This window comes from Nelumbo nucifera, chromosome 2 (assembly GCF_055504915.1).
Source record: "Nelumbo nucifera cultivar China Antique chromosome 2, China Antique-T2T, whole genome shotgun sequence".
Lineage (NCBI taxonomy): Eukaryota > Viridiplantae > Streptophyta > Magnoliopsida > Proteales > Nelumbonaceae > Nelumbo > Nelumbo nucifera.
The window spans coordinates 22341799-22357043 of NC_142650.1; the positions used below are offsets into that span (position 1 = coordinate 22341799).

The 15245-nt window shown below is 41.6% G+C and overlaps 1 protein-coding gene across 9 annotated transcripts in view; it reads right to left on the bottom strand.

The window, feature by feature from the left end:
- LOC104595190 (transcription initiation factor TFIID subunit 1-like) overlaps positions 1-15245 on the bottom strand; it is a 164059-nt gene that overhangs the window by 59942 nt on the left and 88872 nt on the right. For all 9 annotated transcript variants that reach the window (XM_088897676.1, XM_088897675.1, XM_010255805.3 and 6 more), the window contains 2 exons: positions 3236-3438; positions 2837-3074 (listed from right to left, as the gene is read on the bottom strand). In XM_088897676.1, coding sequence (XP_088753802.1) covers positions 2837-3074; positions 3236-3438 — 441 coding nt within the window. The remainder of the gene's footprint in view (positions 1-2836; positions 3075-3235; positions 3439-15245) is intronic.

Consider the following 15245-nt stretch of genomic DNA (forward strand, 5'->3'; position numbering starts at 1 on the left):
GTTCTTTCTTTTAGCCACCTCATTTTTCTAAGGGGTGTAAGTACATGAAGTTTAATGGATAATGTCATGTTCCAAATATTGCTGAAAGGGTGTATAAAAATGTTTTTTGCCATTATCAAAACGAAAAATCTTAATGTGCATACCAAATTAAGTGTGAATTTCAGCATGAAACTTTTGGAAAATAGAAAACAATTCACTCATTTCTTTCATAAGATAAAGCCATATCATCTTTGAATAATCATCAACAAAATTTACAAAATATTTGTAACCATTGTATGACACTTTTATTTGGACCCCAAATGTCTGAATGGACCAAAGAACTAAAAGGAACATGATGGTGTTTCCCATACTGACATGACTCACATTCCAAAGTAGAAAGACAACTCAACGACAAAACAAGTAACTTAAGTGCCATAAGGGACGGACAACCAAGCCTATAATGCCACTAGAGAGGAGAAAGAGACAACTAAAGAGTTGTTGATGAACCACCACCGTCAAAGTAATACAATCCACCAAGCTTCATGCCCTTCACCAATCTTCATCTCCATCTTGAGATCTTTTTTTTTTATCAACAAAAATGAGAATTTTATTCAAATAAGAGAAATAAAACAATTACAATAGATAAAACAAAGACATTTCAATAGAGAATTTTTACAATAAAGCCCAAAAAAGTTGTTGCCTTTGAACTCCTATTTAGCTAGAGAATCAACCATTCCATTTGCGGTTCTCCTAACCCATGTACACAACATATTAATTTCCATTGCTATGGTTACTATCTCCCTTAACTGATGTCTATAGTACTAAGGAACATCTTCTATCTGTGGTATTGGGAATGTTTGCATGCCAAACAAGCCATACCTAAGTGGGCAAGGGTAGTTGTATTCTATTGAGATGTAGCCTGAAGGAACCGCTCATACTCATCACGTGAAACATTCATCATCTCTTTCCAAGAGACATCTATAGATGTAGAAAGTGTCTGGTCAACTTGATGAATTTCGTCTCTCGTACCACCACCACTAACGATCGCATGATTGGCCCAGGAGGAGGGTGCCCATGTAGATCATAACAAAAATTAGTAGTATATCCCTCCATTCCATAGTGTGTACATTTCCTCACACCATTACCATGTTCTCCCCCTGGATCTCGACCTACAATACACCCACCAGCACGATTGAACATGGGACCACTACTACCACCACAACCTAACTAAATTCTCCGAGCTCCTCCTCTACCACCACGACCTCCACCTCTAGTTACTGCAAAAGTAGACCTATCAAACACGATAGAGTGCTTTGGAAGTCCAACAGAAATCCTCCAAAGACGATCAAACACTTCCTCTAAAGAGGGAAGGGCAGATCCACCTAGTAGTTGTGCTCTCACTAGTTCATATTAAGCCTTCAACCCTACTAAAATCTGGTTACATGAAGTTGCTCTCTCTATTGTTGCTGAATTTTGACATCAGATGTAAGGGGATGATAAACATTCAACTCATTCCGAAGATTCCTCATGCTAGCATAATACTCCTCAAGACTCTAATTACCTTGTCGCAGATTAAAGTACTCTTGGTAAAGCTGATATACTCTGGTAGTGTTATCTTGTCTGGAGTAAAGCTTCTTTGCATGGTCCCAAATCTCCTTGGTTGTATATAAGAACATAAAATTCACACTAATCTTAGGTTCCATGCTATTCCACAACCATGTCATAATTTGTGCATCCTCTTGTTCCCACTCACTGTAACCCTAAGAATCATCTGAGGTTTTTTCCTTTCTCACATGCTTCACCTTCTTCTTAGCCCTAAGAAAGACATCTACAGATTTAGACCAAGGCACATAATTCTCACTATTCAGTTTAGAGATCATCTGCACACCAAGGTAATCAAGGGGAATCATAACACTAGATTTGTGTTCATTGCCGTCTCCCATAGCTGCCAAAAAAACAAACTTACTAGTACTTCACACCACCTCACTTGCTAGCCACCACACTACACACTAATGGTTGGTTATTACTGAAAACATATGTTGTCACAATTTTAAGCCCTAATTGTCACTACAGTCCTACTCTTTCAGCACCACAAAAACACCTGAATGCATCAAATACACATAACACTAGGTCTGTAACTGATCATTAATTGTTTCACACTGTATTACCCATATAACCCACTTCACCACAAATCAGTCCTCTTCAATCCATCGATTAAAGGGTTTCTACAAACCACATGAAGCGAACACTACACAACCAACTGGAGGCATGAAAACCTCCAAAAAGGAAAAAAAACAACTCATTTTCAACCTTTCTGTGAATCTCCAAGTAACCAATGAGATTCCTGCAGAGATCTAGGGCAAAGGGCAATCCAGAAAATTCTGGGTTGACCTGAACTGATTACAGTGGCTCTGATACCATGTTACAGAACTGATGTGTACTGGTTTCAACCCTAGAGCAGAGAATAATAGCAGAAGAGAGAGAGAGAGAGAGAGAGAGAGAAGAAGGAGAGAACTGGTTTGAACTAGAGAAGGATCCTTTCTCTAGTCGGCCAGGTATTATTTACATGTTTCTGATTAAAGAACAGAAAGACACTTATGCCCCTAATTAAGTATGGGACATAGTACTTAAACCAGAACATAAAAGACATTACACCACACACTTGATATAAAATGAAATGATCAAACTACCCCTGTATAGCCAACTCTAACAGTTTTCACTGATACCACAAGACTTTTACGAAAGGAAATAGAGAAAGAAGATTTATCTCCTCTATATATCATGGATTTACAATACTAGCAAATTCTTATGTACAAATGAAGGGACATATATACAAGAATGTTTAAAGATTACTTACTCCATCAGGGAGACATGCCCATCTTTCACAGACAGATCCGACTTCTTCTTAAATGCCCCCGGGGGTCGCAAAGACTTACTTTCACCAGGGATCTTTTGTGCCCTTGGCCACAAATGTATTTTTGTACGCACAAGATGCAGCACTGAATTTGGTCTAACATTTTCCATGGCAAGAGATTTAGCATCTTCAAGCTCCTTTCCAGAATAAAATATTTTAACTTTTTCTGATGGTTTAAAATCTGTGCAGGAAGAATTACAAAGTTGCTATTAATATAGAAAAAATCTCAAATAACAAAAGAAGAAATGTAAAAAGGAAATTTGGAGACCAATTGGGATTCCAAACAAGTAGCAATCAGAAAAAAACAATCAACAAATAACAAGTATGTGAGAGAATACTAGCCTAGCTTTTTTGAGGCTTTTGCTTTAACAGAAGAGACGGTCTCCTCTGCATCCACATGGAGTTTACTCCCCTTCCCTCCCAAGGTTTTCAATATAATTTTCATAGGCCCTTTTGTAGCTAGTGGTCCTTGTTCCTTTGCTGCAACTTCATTGTCATGGGGATACCATAATGCCTTAGGTCTATGAAAATTTGCAATATCTTTACTGCAAAACAGAACAAATCAGACACTCTCAGCCCACAAAGAACATAACAGAAGTAGACAAATATTCAAGGGGCTAGATAAATGTGACTATGAAGAATATAGTCCAAAAGTGCACAATCTCCTATGATTAGAGCATGATGAATATGCACAAGAAATAGAGAAATTTAAAGGGTTATCTTTTTTTTCCTATTTCCAATAAAATTTTCTTTGTTATTCATGAGAGAGAGAATAACACAATAAGAAATGAAAAGAGGGAATTGAAAATGACCATGATAATCTGGACATAGAAAACAAGATAATTAGTAAGCATAATGCTGTAACAAAGAAGCTAGTTAATATATGATTTTGATACCTAGATATAGCAAGGGCATGGCTAGACAAGGTGTAGAATACAAAATTTACATTACAATTTAAGTACTTGATACATCATGGCTTCCATGTATAAGCATCCAGGTACCAAAGATGTTATGAAAAACCCAAGAAAATAGATTTGAATGGCACCTAACCTGAAAGTAAAAGTAGAGATAAAGAGAAACAGGTGCAGAGAACACACACAGATTTACGTGGTTCGGCTAATAGCTTACGTCCACGGGTGAAGGAGGAACAAAAGTCCACTATGAAGTTGGCAACGGAGAAGAAATACAGAGTTGTGCCCTCACAGAAAAACCCTAAGCCCCAAATACACACAATGTCTCACACGTCTCTCACAAGACTAAGAGACTGCATACAAGAGAGAAAACCCCCGAAAATACGTAACTCTTCGTATTCGGTTCAGACCTATAAGATGAATATGGATCAGGTCCATACCGCCATTTGTGGTGGGCTGCGGGCTTACACATCCACCACAAACCACTACGAAAATTTGCCTTCGGGTTTTTCTCAAATTAATTCGGAGTGGATTCATGAAGCGGGTTGCCACAGAGAATTCAAGGCACAAACATAACAAAAGATTTTAAGTATTTCAGTTGAAACTCACTAGAAATTATAAGAGAAAGAAGCAATATGATAATCATCTAGAAAAATAGACAGTAAACAAAATTTACATTGACAAAATCGGACACTGCAGCAACTTCATGGCTTGATAAACGTGAACCATTCTAGAATCCTGAAAAGAAGCCTAGGGATGGCTTATTGAAGAAGAATCAAGTTGGAGATCACTTTTGGAGTTGCAGACATGATCCTCAACTAGTCTTGATTTTATATTAAGTCCCACTGTCATAATAAGTAGGGAAATGAGAATAGGTTATGTTCTAGGAAGATGATTGGTGTCACTTAAGTATGTTGTATGAAGTAATGGCCAATTGGCCAAAATTGCATAGATTGTACACAACATGGGTAATTGTGAGCTGTGGTGTGTGATCATAAAGGGCTTTTCTGAAATTGAAGTTTACCAATATATTATATGTCACTCTTTCCTCTCCCAATGAAGATAGCTAAGAAGATTGAAAAGATCCAAAGGGATTTCTTTTGTCAAGGTTGTCAAGACTCAGGAGAGAACAAAGTTCACACAATTAACTGGGATCAAGCCTGCCTTCCCCCAGAAGGGGTGGTCTTGACAATAAAAGAATAAAAGATTTCAATGTGGCCTTATGCAAGAAGTGGATTTGGAGAGTATCAAGTGGTGAATCACTAAATTGCTACTAAATATAGAGTATTGTTGAGCAAAAGAAGAAGAAGAAGAAGAAGAAGAAAGGAAGGAAGAAGAAGAAGAAGGAGAAGAGAAGAGGCTGCAGACTTAAGGCCTCAAAAGCACTGCTTCATGCGAGTGAAGCATTTGTATTTATACTATACTGGCCGTACAACACAAGAGGTCTACAAAATTACAAAAATACCCCTGCAGGCACTAAACCTGTGTACAGTACATACAATACATCTGTCAACACTCTCCCTCAAGTTGGGGCATAGATATCAATCATGCCCAACTTGTCACAGAGATCTTGGTGTCTGGAATGGTTTAGCCCTTTTGTAAAGATGTCTGCTAGTTGGTCTTCAGAGCTGATGTATGGAGTGCATACTCCGCCTGTGATGATTTTTCTCTCTGATAAAGTGCTTGCCAACTTCAATGTGCTTTGTTCTATCATGTAGTACCGGGTTAGCAGCGATACTTATAGCTGCCTTGTTGTCACAGAGCAGAGTCATGGGTTTGTCCACTGGAAAACCCAACTCTCCCAATAGATTCTTTATCCACATACCTTTCGGCTACTCTGTGTGCCATTGCACGGTACTCAGCTTCAGCACTGGATCTAGCTACCACGGTTTGCTTCTTACTCCTCCAAGTAACAAGGTTCCCTCCTACAAAGGTGCAGTAACCACTAGTAGACCTTCTATCACTTTGAGATCCAGCCCAATCCGCATCTGTGTAAATTTCAACTCTCAAATGTCCATATTTCTGGAATAATAAGCCAGCACCCAGGAACTTCTTAAGATACCGCAGTATTCTCTCCGCTGCTTCAAGATGAGTGGACCTAGGTGCATGCATGAACTGGCTGAGGACACCAACAGCATATGCTATGTCTGGACGAGTCATAGAGAGGTACAACAATCTCCCTACAAGCCTCTGAAATTGCTTCACATCCTTAAGAGGTTCACCTTGGCTGTCACTTAACTTATGGTTGGGGTCAATGGGAGAGTCAGCTGGCATAACCCCAACCTTTCCAGTGTCCTTAAGCAAGTCTAGGACATATTTCCTTTGGGAGATGAAGATACCCTTTTTTGATCGGGCAACCTCAATTCCAAGGAAGTATTTGGCAGGTCCTAGATCTTTCACTTCGAACTGAGTGGTAAGGAAGCCCTTCAAACTTTGAATTTCATCCTTCCAGTCACCAGTAACAATTATGTCATCCACATATACTATTAGGGCAGCCATTTTACCTTCTCCCCTTTTTACAAACAGTGTGTGATCTAACTGACATTGCTTGTATCCCCTCTGCTGAACTGCAGTTTGAAATCTGTTGAACCAAGCTCTTGGTGATTGCTTCAGCCCATATAAAGACTTCTTTAACTTGCACACTTTCTATTCATTTCCTTGAGCCAGAAAACCAGGGGGTTGAACCATATAAACTTCCTCTTCAAGGTCACCATTCAAGAAGGCATTCTTGATGTCGAGCTGATGTAGATCCCAATTCAGATTGGCAGCAAGAGAGAAAAGTACTCTAATAGAGTTCATTTTGGCAACAGGGGCAAAGGTTTATGCATAATCAACTCCATATACTTGAGTAAAACCCTTTGCCACTAAACGAGCTTTATACCTCTCCACGGTTCCATCAGCCCCATGCTTAATAGTGAACACCCATTTACATCCAACTGGATCCTTTCCCTTAGGGAGATCAACAAGTTCCCACATGCCATTCTTGTGAAGAGTGTAGATTTTCAAGACTGCTATTCAGTCTTGACCACTAAGAGATTTCAGGTTCGATGAGAAGAGAAAGTGAAGAAGAAGTAGAAGAAAGAGTGGTGAAAGAGCAATAGAACACAGATTTTGAGGAGAAGAACAGAATGTCAATATTCTGCAGCCGCCACTTTAAGTTAATATATATAGGTTATGCTAGTTACATGAAAGGACATATCTGCCCTTGGTGTTTACATCATAACTGCTAACAAATAACAAACAATATAAAACTGAAACTAGAAATAACAGAATAGCAAAATAACCATAGTTGTGACTAGATACATTCTACCCTACGGACAGAGTGGGACCACAGCTGTGGGGCCCACATCAATGTTCTCTACACTCCCCCTCAAGTTGGGAGTATATGTTCATCATTCCCAACTTGGATAGATTCGCCTCTAGCTTCCTTCTTGATACGGCTTTAGTGAGGATGTCTACTAGTTGCATACTAGATGTGATGTAAGGGAGGCATACTTCTTGAGATGAGACCCTCTCTCGCACAAAATGGCGGTCAACTTCAAGGTGTTTGGTTCTGTCATGTTGTACTGGATTATGTGCTATATTAATGGCGGCTTGATTATCACAGTACAGCATCAGGAGCTTCTCATACTCAATACCCAACTCCTCAAGTAGAGATCTTAGCCATAGGATTTCAGCCACTCCATTGGCCATGGACCTGTATTCTGCTTCAGCACTTGACCGGGAGACAACACTTTGTTTCTTACTTCTCCAGGAGACAAGGTTTCCTCCCACAAGGGCACAATATCCTGAGGTAGACCTTCTGTCATCAACACTCCTAGCCCAATCTGCATCAGTATAGACCTCCACTTTCATGTGATTGTTGTTCTTGAAAAGTATACCCCTACCTGGGCATCTCTTCGAGTAGGCTAAGATTCTTTCTGCCGCAAGAAGATGTGTGGTTCTAGGAGAATGCATGTACTGGCTGACAACACTAACAACATAAGTAATATCTGGCCGAGTGAGGCAGAGATATAGGAGCTTTCCTACCAGTTGCTGGAACATAACTTTGTCTTCAAGAAGCTCCCCACTCTCGGCACTAATCCTGTGATTCTGTTCATTTGGTGTATCTGCAGGCTTGACACCTAACTTTCCAGTTTCTGCCAACAGGTCTAGGACATATTTCCTCTGAGATATAAAGATCCCCTGTTTGGATCTAGCAACCTCAATACCCAAAAAATACCGGAGTACACCAAGGTCCTTCACCTCAAATTCTTGGTGAAGAAGCTATTTAAGAGATTCAATCTCATGGCTATCATTCCCTGTGACCACAATATCATCAACATATACGGCCAGTAGTGTCAAAGAGGACTCCACCCTCTTGATGAATAGAGTATGATCTGATTGGGCCTGTACATATCCAAACTTCACAAGTGCTAGTCTGAATCTATCGACCAAGCCCTAGGTGACTGTTTCAAACCATACAAAGCCTTGTTGAGCCGGCAAACCTTCTTACCTATTTCTGCATCATAGAATCCAGGAGGCAATCGAATGTAAACTTCTTCCTGCAGATCTCCATTCAGAAAGGCATTTTTCACGTCCATTTGGTATAAAGGCCAAGTGTGACTTGCTGCAAGGGACAATAGAACTTGAATAGTAGTCATCTTGGCTACCAGTGCAAATGTCTCCAAGTAATCTATGCCATAAGTCTGTGTAAACCCTCTTGCAACTAATCGAGCTTTATACCTCTCAATAAATCCATCTGCATTATGCTTCACCGTAAATACCCATCTACATCCAACTGGTTTCTTTCCTTTTGGCAAATCAACTACCTCCCAGGTGTTGTTTTTCAACAGGGTATCCATCTCAACTTGCATTGCATCTTTCCATTCAGGGACGGATAGGGCTTCTTGCACTGTTCTTGGAATAGGGACATCAGAAATGGAGCTAAGGTAGGACCTATAGGTAGGAGATAGGCGATCATAGGATAAAAAATGGGAAATACAGTGGGTTGTGGATGTGGTACAATGTCGTTTCCCTTTACGGACTGCAATTGGAAGGTCAAGATCATCTGTAGGGGAAGTCTCTGTGGGCTCTGGGACTAAAGTATCTGGACCTGGAGCTGCAGATGAGATTGGAGCTGGTCTGGACTGCTGATGATCAGGATCAACCTGCCTGCACCGCCTGTGATAAACCCTCAAATCCTGATCCCTTTGACCACCCTCACCATTGCAGCTTTCCCTCAACTCCTGATCCCTCTGACCACCCTCACCATTGCGGCTCTCATCACCCAATGGAATAGGTAAAGGAACTACCCCACTTTCACTGCTCTCCCCCTGAAGACAAGAACTCAAACCCCCACTCTCGCCACTCTCCCCCTGAGGGGCAACCCGAGGATAATAGGGTGTCCCCTCAAAGAAAGTGACATCCATGGGGACAAACTTCCTCCCGGAGATAGGATCATAACAGCAATAACCCTTTTGAGTTTGTGCATGACCAAGGAAGATGCATTTGGAGGCTTTGGGTTCGAACTTGGAGGGATGGGGTCCGAGAAGCTGAACAAAGCAAGTGCAACCGAATGTCTTAAGGGGAATAGAAAACAAGTCCTCACGTGGGTGTAGAAGCGAAAAAGGAGATCGCATATCAAGGACCCTGGAAGGGACCCGATTAATAAGGTATACTACCGTGAGGATAGCATCCCCCCAGAAGCGAATAGGGACATTGGAAGTAAACATGAGGCTTCTAGCCACTTCCAAAATGTGCCTATTCTTCCTCTCAGCAACTCCATTCTGCTGAGGTGTATGAGGGCAAGAGCTCTAGTGGATAACCCCAAGATGAAGAAGATATGATGTCAATGATTTAGCAAAGTATTCCTTTGCGTTATCAGATCTGAGAACTTTGATCTTGGCATCAAACTGGGTTAGGATCATTTGGTGAAAATTTTGGGTCAGGGAAGGTAACTCATCTCGTGAACGCATGAGATAAACCCAAGAAAAACGGGTATGGTCATCAACAAATAACAAAAAGTATTTGTACCCACCCATGGAAGGGATATGATAAGGCCCCCAAACGTCAGTATGCACAATATCAAAAGAATTATCACTCCTTTTATTACTCAATAAATAAGGCTTTCTACAATGCTTAGCAAACTCACAACTTTCACACTATAGCTGAGACAACTCAATAGACTCAAATAAAGTAGGAAACAAACTCTATAAAGATCGAAAAGACAAATGACCTAATCGGTTATGCCAAAGCATAACCGGACTCACACTCTGAGAAACAAAAGACAACTTCTCTACTGACTCTCCCTGACGGAACCGCTCCCCGAGCAGATAGATCCCATTCGTCTTACGGCCAGTCCCAATCACCTTCTGCGTCTCCAAATCCTGAAAAACACATCAGTCAGGGAATAAGGTTACTGAGCAGTTCATATGCTCTGATACCATGTAGAGAACAATGATGTGGGCCCCACAGCTGTGGTCCCACTCTGTCCGTAGATCGCTAACTCCCTTAGAACTCTGAGAACAACTTTTAAAAAACTGATATGCTAGGGAAAGTTAGGGTTTTAATCAGTCCTGAAAGGAAGCAATTCAGTCGCACAGTCCAAACTATATAGATGAGCTTGCAGTAGGGTTTTAATCAGCCCTGAAAAGAAGCAATTCAGTCGCACAGTCCAAACTGTATAGATGAGCTTGTAGTAGGGTTAATAAGAAACCCTAGAATCTGATCGGACCTACCAATAAACTTAAGAGTAGCTCTATGTAGATAACAAGGTTCAATCAAACACTAGGGCTTGCCGCAAATCACTTTCAAACCCTAGAGTAGAGAGAAACACAGTTCGGCCAGGGTTTGCTGTAAACCCTAGTGAATCGAAGAGAGAAAGAACTAGAATGGTTCGGCCTTCCCCTCCAGATAGGTCCAACCTATCTTCTCTGATAGAACTTCTCTTAAAAAGTAAACAACTTACAAGGAAAAATAGTTCGCTGCCTTCTAGGGTTACCTGAACCCTAATCTTCTCTGATCCTTCCTGACCACCAACACTTTGCAACCCTAGCAAGTTTCCAACAACTGCTAGCACCTCTGGCGATCTCCAAGAATCAGTCTGCGAACTCCTTTTCAGCTTTCAGTCCTAGGGAATTCTCATGTGGTCGGCTGGTATTAGACTCACATGAAAAGCCCTAACTTGGCTTTGATACCATGTAGGTTTTCAAGACTGCTATTCAGTCTTGACCACTAAGAGATTTCAGGTTCGATGAGAAGAGAAAGTGAAGAAGAAGTAGAAGAGTGGTGAAAGAGCAGTAGAACACAGATTTTGAGGAGAAGAACAGAATGTCAATATTCTGCCGCCGCCACTTTAAGTTAATATATATAGGTTATGCTAGTTACATGAAAGGACATATCTGCCCTTGGTGTTTACATCATAACTGCTAACAAATAACAAACAATATAAAACTGAAACTAGAAATAACAGAATAGCAAAATAACCACAGCTGTGACTAGATACATTCTACCCTACGGACAGAGTGGGACCACAGCTGTGGGGCCCACATCAATGTTCTCTACAAAGAGCATCAATTTCTTCCTTCATGGCATTTGTCCATTCTGGTACTGAGAGAGCTTCTGCCACATTCTTGGGAATAGGGATACTGTCAATGGAGGTAAGGAAGGCACGAAATGAAGGTGAGATATTCTCATAGGAAACAAAGTTGGAAATGGGGTGTTTAGTGGTGCACGACCTAACAACTTTCCTGTGGGCAATAGGAAGGTCAAGATCATTAGCAATAGGGAGGTCAGGACCATCATTGGGAGTCAAGTTACCTGAGTGAGTATGATCTTCCCCCGAGGAATTTGATGGCACTTGAGGTATAGCTTCTGGATTCTCCACAGCTCTTGAACCTGGTTGGCCTTTACGACGACGAGAAAAAAAAACGGAAAGGTGGAGGATCAGAAGGAAAAGGGGAAGGAGGAGAAGGATTAGGAAGAGGAGGAAGCTGAACCAGTTTCTCCTCATGTCTACACTCCCCCTGAGGAGAAACAAGAAAGAAGGGCTCATCTTCAAAGCAGGTAACATCCATGGAGACACAGAATCTCCGAGAAACAGGATCAAAGCAACAATACCCTTTCTGAGAGAATGAGTAGCCAAGAAATATGCACGGGATAGCACGAGAGTCCAATTTCCCTCGGGTGGGAGAAAGGTTTTGGACAAAGCACCGACAACCAAAAACACAAGGAGGGATAGAAAGAAGAGGGGCCTTAGGAAAGAGAAGCTGATGTGGGGCTTTGTACTCTAACCAACGAGAGGGCATTCGGTTAATGAGGTATGTAGAACAAAGGACAGCCTCAAGCCAAAATCGTTTGGGAACATTCATGTGGAGTAGTAGACCCCGTGCCACTTCAAGGAGGTGTCAATTCTTCCGTTCAGCCACACCATTTTGTTGTGGCGTGTGGGCACAAGAGCTCTGATGAAGTGAGCCATGTGAAGCAAAGAACTCCATGAGGTCACTATGAAAAAACTCTTTTGCATTGTCTGACTGAAATATTTGAATCTCGGTCTGAAATTGGGTGAAGACCATCCACTGAAAATCTTAGATAATTTTTGGTACTTCCTCACGGGTTCGCATTGGATATACCCAAGTGTATCTGGAATAATCGTCAATGAAGGTAATGAAGTACTTGTAGCCACTCTCAGAAGGTAAAGTAACAGGGCCCCACACATCAGAATGCACAATGTGAAAAGGAAACTCAGATTTACTATTTCTTTGAGGAAATTGAGTTCTACAATGCTTGCTTAACTGACACGTTTGACAGGAAAAATTAGAAACAGACACTGACTTACACAGTTCTGGGAAAACAACTTTCAAGGACTCAAAGGACAAATGACCCAGACGACAATGCCACAATTATATTTTACTCTTTCTGAACTGACTCAGACTCTGTAACATGAAGGCCAACCGTATTCTCCAGCATGTAGAGTCCATCAACCATACGTCCCCAACCAATCGTCCTCCCCGAGGCCAGATCCTAAATCACACAATAGAAAGGGAAAAAGTCACAAAATAGTTTAAGGAATTTGTAACACTACTGACTGAGAACAAATTCATAGGGAATTTTGGAACATGAAGAACATCAGAAAGAGTAAGGCCGAGGGGAAGAGAGAGAGTTCCTTGACCAGCTATGGAAGTGTATGATCCATCAACTAGTCTCACTTTATCTCTTCCAAAAAGAGGGTGATAAGTTTGAAAGTAAGAGGACATACCAGCCATGTGTTTTGACGCTCTAGAATCAATGATCCATGGAGAGTCAAGGTTGTGAGAAGCAACATGGAAAGCTGTGGCAGGATTACCTGATGTGGATGCAAAAGAGGTGGTGGGAGGAGCATCCACATGGCGAATTGCTCTACCATAAAGCTCCAAATGGTCACAGAAGGAGTTTACAATATCCTCCCTTGGGTCAGATCCAGAGTAGCTATGTTGACCATGTGGTGTTTGAGTCATAGTAGAAGTGGAGGGCTGATTCTCCCGAGTAACCATGTTGGCCATGTGGTGTTTCTTGGTACCTTGTTGCTTGGGCCTTCTAATTACATCTGAGCCTTGCTTCTTAGGTAGATCCTGAGCCCACTTTGGTTTCCCATGGAGATCCCAACAAGTATCTTTGGTGTGTCGGGGCTTCTGACAGTTAGTGCACCACAATTTTTCCTTATCTTCTGCTTTCTTCTGGAGATCCCCTCTCTTGGAAGAAGGTCCACCACTAGTAGAGGTACCCCCCTTTACCGCCAACACAATTGCATCTCCTCTGGTGCTGTTCATCAAGTTTCTCCTACACTCTTCAGACTGGACAAGAGCATAGACCTCCTGAATTGAAGGAAGATCCTTAGAACTTGGAATTTGTACTCTGATGGATTCATAGATAGGATTGAGACCATGTAAAAAAGCAAACACTCTTTGCTGTGAGACAAGTTTCTTATACAATTTTGCATCTTCATCACACTTCCAATCAATATTCTGGTAATGGTCCAACTCCTTCCAAACAGTGGTCAAGTCAGAGTAATAAACTGATAAACTTCTCTCCCCCTGTTGACAAGTAGATGAGGCTACTTGCAGTTGATAAATCTTGGCATAGTGTCGAAGTTCAGAATATGTGGATTTTGCCTGTTCCCATATCTCATTTGCAGTTTCAGCCCACATGAAGTTCTTCCTTATTTGCGGTTGCATGGAGATCAAAAGCCATGGCATAACCATACTATTCTCTTGATCCCATCTATCATGTTCTGTAGTTCCAGAAGGTGGTTCTTTGATTCTTCCATTTATGTAGCCTATTTTTCCCCTTGCAGTTATGTATAACTTGATCCCTCTTGACCACTCTAGGTAATTTAACCCATCAAGAGGAACAACAGCCATAGGGAAGGATAGGTCATTGCTCCCACTCATTCCATTCAGCATTGTGGAGATTCCGGATGTAGCTGAATCTTCACTATTCATGATTCTAGGTTTAGAAGTACACAAAACCAAAGGCACACTGCCTTACAGAGCTGCTACAGTCCACAACTAGGCAATTGCTGATTTTCGGTTTCACAGAGAACCAAGCACAAACACTGCAGCTGCAGTACTAGTTTGTATGACCTACACTTTGTAGGAGTCCACAGAACAATATACGAACACTGCACTTGCAGTGTAACCAGGTCTGAATGACCTACAGTTTTACAAATTTCATGAATCTCTCTCAGTAGGAACAGCAATGCAAGTGGTGGTTCACCACACCTAATCGGCTGATATCCACTTTCCAGGGCAGCCGAACAGTCACTTAGGGTTTAGGGTTCATCAACAGTCCCTTAGAGAGCTGAATAGAGCAACACACAATCGGAGGAGGGAAAAAAAAACAGTCGAACAGTCCCTACTCAGATTTTAGGACATTAACAGTCCATCGAAATAGTGCAAGAAGAGAACCATAAACAGAGAAACTTCAGTTCAGTACCTAGGTCACCCGAACTGTGAATAGGCAGTACACTCATGGACTCAATCTTCTCTGCAGGCCAGAACCCTTCTTCATACATCTGGGATGGTTTTCTACAGTCTTCATAGCCGAGCAACTCCAGTCACCAGCACCTGGGGTGGAGGATAAAGAAGAAAAAACTTGTAGCAGAACCCTTTTCTGCGCTAGGAAGTTGAACAGTCAGCTTTCTTGTAGCAGAACCCTACTCAGCAGTGGAGACTAACCGCAGCACTAGAGAATGCTTCCTCTTCCTTGTCTTCGAGCATCAGGACTATAGCTTCTACGCAGCAGTGGAGAGAGACCTCAGCTGGTTGTTTTCTAGGCCTGGTCGGTTCCGCTCTGATACCATGTTGAGCAGAAGAAGAAGAAGAAGAAAGGAAGGAAGAAGAAGGAGAAGAGAAGAGGCTGCAGAATTAAGGCCTCAAAAGCACTGCTTCATGCGAGTGAAGCATTTGTATTTATACTATACT